The sequence below is a fragment of the Mastigoproctus giganteus genome, chromosome 7 (genome assembly GCF_048544385.1).
Source record: "Mastigoproctus giganteus isolate SK-2022 chromosome 7, ASM4854438v1, whole genome shotgun sequence".
In the NCBI taxonomy this organism is placed as follows: domain Eukaryota; kingdom Metazoa; phylum Arthropoda; class Arachnida; order Uropygi; family Thelyphonidae; genus Mastigoproctus; species Mastigoproctus giganteus.
In genome coordinates this window covers 46,318,559-46,325,301 of record NC_143581.1, presented here as the reverse complement: position 1 = coordinate 46,325,301, position 6,743 = coordinate 46,318,559, and the positions used below count along the sequence as shown (strand labels likewise).

General features: G+C 34.5%; 1 protein-coding gene across 1 annotated transcript in view; it reads right to left on the bottom strand.

Moving 5' to 3' along the window:
- Positions 1–1,360: 1,360 nt before the first annotated feature.
- Positions 1,361–6,743, bottom strand: part of LOC150082868 (dynein axonemal assembly factor 4-like) — a 45,109-nt gene continuing 39,726 nt past the window's right edge. The window contains exons 8-9 of the mRNA XM_090378304.1: positions 1,580–1,652; positions 1,361–1,426 (exon numbers count right to left, since the gene is read on the bottom strand). Of these exons, the coding sequence (XP_090234430.1) occupies positions 1,361–1,426; positions 1,580–1,652 (139 nt within the window). The remainder of the gene's footprint in view (positions 1,427–1,579; positions 1,653–6,743) is intronic.

The following is a 6,743-nucleotide window of genomic DNA, read 5'->3' as shown; positions in this document are numbered from 1 at the left end:
TTAAAAAGGAAAATTGTGGGTTTTGACAGGAAAATTGTGGGTTTTAATAATCTAGACTTTGCCTTGAAAGAAACTTTCCTTGACATATTATACAGCTTTTATATTAACTTTTAATCACTAGTGAGCAATCACTGGAATGGAGAAAAACAATTTCTTTAAATACTATATCTTCCCATATGGAGAAGAAAGTAACTAATAAAATAATCAATTCTATCCCAGAAAAAAAAAAAAAAGAAAAAAAAGAGAGAGAGAAAGAAAACAATTCTTGATACTGAAATCTAGAACCTGATCAGTAAGTATTCCTATAATGCTCTACAGTAATGCTTTGTTTTTGATATTTAGTTGTTTTAATGTTTTTCTGTTTATTTTCTTTATTAAAATGTTTAATAAACGAAATAAACAGAATATTCTGTTTAATGTTTATTTCTGTAACTTCAATTAAAACAAAAATTGATCAAATCTGTTCTATGCCACAGATATCTGAGCACAATATTTAATGAAATTTGCCAAAACAATGAAGTTTTGAACACTCCTCTTACTATGTTAAACAGAAATTTTTTTTAAATATTTATTTTCTCTCTTTTATTTATTCTTATAATACAATTATGTGAATGAAAAAAAAAAATTGTTGCAAAACAGTGCCTTCTCACATGAAAATAATCAACATGGCAATTACAATCCAAACTGAAAAAGACAGATGTATGATAAATCAACTGTTACTTGCCATGGCACTACTAACTGTGGACTTCGCTTTCAAATGCAACATGTTCCAACAATAAGATACTAAACTTCTCTTAATGGGAACGTGCCAAATTTTGTTAAAATTTTTTAGAATATCTTGTGTTGTGCATAAATAGGAATATGGATAAATGGACAAAAAAGGTGTTTATGAAGATATAATTTTGAATCTAGTACAAACTGCAAATATCAAAACATAGCATTTTGTTTAATATTAATTATCTCTGTTGTAACTTAAAATCTGTTGAGGGTAGCGTTGACAATTCAAAAGATAGAGCTGTAGGGTTCTCTCCCACCCCCCAGTATATTTCTTAAGATTTTTCATCATACAAATATGCAGACCAATCCATAAACCATTATAATGGTTCTCTTGGAGTCACACTACAATTATTATACCTCTATTTAATCATGGAGATAACATTTAATGATAATGAAAAAAGTTCAGTATCAACTCATGGCCCTGAAGCCTTCAGTTATGAAGAGTGTAAAAATTTCGCAAATGTATTCAACCACCTCATCTTAAAATAATTGTCTGACAGATAAAAAGCATTCTAAAGTGCATTGTGAGAGAACATTAATAAATTTTAAAAGAATGTACTACTCAAAATGTAACAATGTTAGATTAGGAATATTCTGAAGGACATGGCATCAGTTCACATCTTAGGAGTGGCCACTGAATTGGTATGAACTGAATATGATTGTTAAAAAGAATATATTTAAAAAAATCACTAATGTAATAATTATATCCTTTATGGCATATTAAATAAGTATCATTTATTTAAAATAGGAAAATTCTACATATTTATCTTATTTTTTTTAGTGAAGGATTGAATTTAATTACCTTTGAGGTATCCTCTATAACTTTATGGAGATTTTTCAAGTATAGGTGACAAGCTGAACGATTTGAATAAAGGCTGTAAGTAAACAATAAGTTACCCAGGATGCATAATTTATTTAATGAAATAATTTTTTTTTTTTTTTGACTGATGCTGCATAAGCTTGCTTTCTTGCATCGTATGCCTCTACTAATGCTAATGCTATACTAGTATGCATTACTTTGGAATCTGGGAAAGCTTTTGATAATGCTAAATGATAATTTGCTATTTCATCATGCAAAGAATAATTTATACATACAGAAAAGTCCTCACTGTTCATCACAGTTATGTTCCCAGAACCATGACGAACAATTAAAACGACGAACAACAGGACCGATCAACATCCATATGTATTGACTTGCATATGACATGTTAGTTAGTTAGTTATTTCGTTTTTAGGAGCATTAGCAACTAAGGCCATATTGCTCCGGGATATGTGGTGGTCATTCCCTGACCTTTCCGCATCCTCCGTATTTGGTGGTGACTGGCTTGAAATATGAAATGTATTGCAAGAAAAATGTTTCAAAGGCAAAACAGAAAGAAAACTGTTTTATTTATGGACATCAAATCACAAATGTTTTGTAAGATCACATTTATAACTTTTAATAAAGTATAAAAATATTAATAAATAGAAACACAACTGAAGGCTCAACTCCCCTCCTCACTTTGTTCACGTCTTTCCCTCTCTTCCACATTATTCATGTTCTCAAGTCAGCAACTGTATTTATGCTAGTATAAACTTCATGTAATGTAAGCTATAAATATGCAAAAAAGTCACCAATTTATTTGCACAAGGCCTTAGATACTGCAGCTTCATTTTTCTTAAAAAAAGAACTGATTTTTGCTCATTTTATTTGCTTTTTTTTTCTTTTTGTGAAGTTCCTTTTAACATGAAATTGCATTTAAAACAATCAAGCCATCCACGACTAGCATTAAAAGCCTCTTCATTTTCTGCACTTTCACCAAATTCTTGCTTTATATGCACACATAAAGTAAACTAATACATAAACTCAGTACCTTGTCCATTATTATTATTTTCATACTAATGGGCATATGTTGATTCATATCCTCAGTACAGATGGCGAAAAGTTTTCCATTCTTTCCATAACATTGCTTCTTGTTCTTGTTACTTTGGGGGTACCTATATAAGTAACAATTTGAGCAGCACTTCTTTTTTTAGCAAGCAGATTTCACTGAAGTTGGCAGCATGGATAAATCTTGTGTAATGTCCACCAGCTTCAAACTTGTGAATATGTTTAACTTTTGTTCCAAATTGAATCATGTCTTTAGCTTTTTTTCTTTTCAAACATAAAATTATCAGTTGCAGTTGCAGGCCATTTAGATGTCATAATTAAACAGGGTATAGTTTTTACACTTACATATAAATTTAATTAGATAATTTATATTAATTTTATTAATAGTAGCACGGTTATTAAAACATGTAAAGATATTTTTAGTTTTTTTAAAAATTATTCTAAATATTTAAATAATCAAAATTAACATTAAGTTTATAATAAAATTTATAAGAAATTTTTAGAAATTCTAAATAAATACACAAAATTAATTGATTTAGCAGTAATACATGCAATGTTAGCAATCATGGACCATGGTGTGCATGTGATAGACAACAAGTGATGAATTACAGAAATGGAAAAAAATGGGGTGATTAAAAATGAGGACTTCCTGTAGTTATATATTTATCAGGCTAAATCAGTGTTTTCCAACCTTCTACTATGCAATCTCCTTTATGAGCAAACAAAATCAGTGAGTCCCCTTACTAGTAATAGCAAGCTTAGTTTTTTGTGATGGCTCATCAGTGTATATATACACTGATGAGCCAAAACATTATGACCATCTACCTAATATGATGCTGGTCCTCCACGTGCAGCCAAAACAGCTTGTACCTGGCGAGGCACGGATGCTACAAGATTTCTAAATGTGTGTTGTGCTATCTGGTACCAACACGTAACCAGCAGATCCTTTAACTCCTGTAAAGTCCGTGGTTGAGATGCCGCAGATCGGAGTTGCTGTTCCAACACAAACCATAGATGCTTGATGGGATTGATGTCTGGGGAATTTGGAGGCCAGGGCAATACCTAGAAGTCTTCCTCATGTTTCACGAACCAGTCTCGAACAATCTGGGCGATGTGGCATGGTGCATTATCCTGCTGAAAGACGGCACCACCAGAGGGGAAGACCACTGCCATGAAAGGGTGTACCTGGTCGGCAAAGATGTATAGGCAGATAGTAGACATCAGAGTGCCTGGCACATGGATGACTGGACCCAAGGTTACCCAGCAGAACATGGCCCAAAGCATGACGCCGCTGCCACCGGCTTGTTTTCATCCCACGGTGCATCTAGGTGCCATCACTTCCCCAGGTAAATGACGCACACGTACCCAGCCGTCCACATGGTACAACAGGAAATGTGATTCATTGGACCAGATGACCTTCTTCCAATCACTCAAGGTCCAGTTTCGATGCTCACGTGCCCACTGTAAGCGCTGTCACGGGTGAACTGTGGTTAGCATGGGCACTTGGAGCAGCCCCATTTTCAGCAGGGTTCGATGTACTGTGTGTTGTGACACATTACTCCCGTCACCAGCATTCCAATTACCAGCAAGTTGCGCCACAGTCGCCCTTCTGTTGTCACGTACCATCCGGGAGCGCCTTCGCTCAGCTTGAGCACTGATGATCCGTGGTCGTCCAACACCTCGCTGATGGTTTGTGGGTTCCCCTTCCTCGGACCACTTTCGGTAGGTACTAATCACAGCTGACCGTGAGCATCCCACCAGCCATGCCATTTCGGATATGTTCTGACCCAGTCGTCTGGCCATAAAAATTTGGCCTTTGTCAAACTCGCTTAAGTCCGCTGCCTTTCACATCTGAAGAACAAGAGTAACACTGATTAACGGAGCTCAGTATCAGGTGTTTTTTATACTGTGTCTTGACCCGTGCATGCGCCGTAGTTCATCTGCAGTTGCTTCGATTTGCATAACGACTCACTGGTCATAATGTTTTGGCTCATCGGTGTATATATACATATATAATGTGATCCCAGTGATATTCTTTGTGGGTAGTGGAACTCATGGTTTTTGACCCACTTGTTGAGAAAAACACTGGATTAAACAAAAATGCTGCTTCTCTTATGAAGTTTTGATGTGTTTATTGAAGTTGCATATTGATAACTGGAAAAAGTTCTTCACGAATGTAGTATTTTCTGTATGCTATTTTTGTACCATTACAAAACTCATGGTAGACTCATATCAGTATATGAATATCTGTAGTAAAATAAACCATTTCCCACAAAAGGCAACCCTTCTAGATCATCCTTGAAGTAAAATCTTCTAGTATTAATTTTCATGGGCAAGAAAAAGTAACTATCGAATTCCCAGTGCCATGCGTCATTCTGAATGCTAAATGAAAGTCAGAAAGAGCAATGTGATTAAGTTATCAAGTTCAACTGTGGCACCATTTATTGTAAGGAACTCAAATCACTAAGAATTTTGTTTCCGTTACCAACAGATGAACATTATTTTAAGGGAGACTTATGGTGAGAGGCTATGGAACTCAAACTTGACATAACATTTGAAACTGTTTATAAATACCTGGTCACCAAACTGAGGGTATAAACTGTCCTTTTAGCCAATTAATAGGTTGTGTTCAAACTGACTGCTAAGTCACCTTAAGACATTTAAAAGTTAACTGTTTAAAAGTTAAAACAGTAAAGGGTAGAGTTAACATTATGACTTTAAACAAATATATCAACTCTTAAGTCATGTGAAATGCTACCCAGGTTAATATAAACTCTACAATCATGTCCAGCTCTCAACTCTTTTATTTGAGTCATGCCATTTCTGATTTTGAAACTGAGTTTGATACACCAATACTATTAATTTTTATTTATTTTTCTTTCAAGACTCTGTAGAGGATTTTTTGTGTTCCGGCTGGGAGTGTAGCATCCCCAGTTTGAATACCATTGTTCTAGAGAATTTTGTAATAATGTCAAAATATTTTACTTACCTCTTCATTGGAGGTAAATAAAACCATAAATAAGATAAAACACATCTTACAAAACAAAAACAAAAAAAAGAGAAAAGGAAAAAGAAAAATGAATGAAAATGTTTGAATCCATGAGGAACAATTCTCAACCTGCCATATCTGATAAGAGCCAAGTTCCTTTAATTACAAAAACACATGCATCAAATTGTATGTAGCTGTAAAGAAAGTATCATAGTGCAAATCTCTCCACCCAGTTCCCCTACTCATGCCTTTGCCCTTCAAATAAGTAGCATTTCCCAATAAGAGAAATATACTGCTATTTATTTTCACTTGAGTGCTGTCAACCAGATGGCATACCATTTCAGACTGTTGTCTCCTCATCAGTGGGTGGGTGGGTGGGCAGGCACTATAAGTACAGGAGCTGACAACCCAGTTGTGACGTGACTAAACAATATGAGAGGGTGCAAGATATTTCATCTACACTCATGATGCCTACCCACCCATCAATGAGGAGGCAACATGCTCCAAAACATCTGGATGGTGGCAGTCAGTTGAGAATAATTAGCAGTGTATTTCTCTTATGGGAAAATTCTATTTATTTGGAGTGCATAAGCAGAGCAACTTGTGAAAGGATTCACAATGTGAGATGTATAATGATGCTGTTTTATGCAAACTTCAATTTGCTTTCATCACAGCTACAAAAAATTTGATGAACTACATTAACTATACAATGAAACATTTGCTCTAAATTAGCTAGGAATTCATAAAAAATACCAAATTATCAAAAAATCTAAATATATTTGTAAACCACACAAGAATTACTAAAATATCTTGCTTGTCTCTGAGCTTGTCCCTGAGCCTGTCACACAGGGTTGTAAAACTCCAGACAATATTTTAGTAATTTGTGCTCTTCATTTACTATATCCATGCAGCTGAAACTCCTAATAGCTTTTGAAAATGCTTCATTTCTCCATTGGAAATTCCAAAAAACTCAGTTATTTATCATGCAATTAGAAAAAAATTCAGGAATTAAATTAAATCTGATTATATACATATGAGTGGCATCTGTCATGTACAATTATTGACAACAAACTGGCTTTATTGATGTAAACTTTCCACCAATCGATA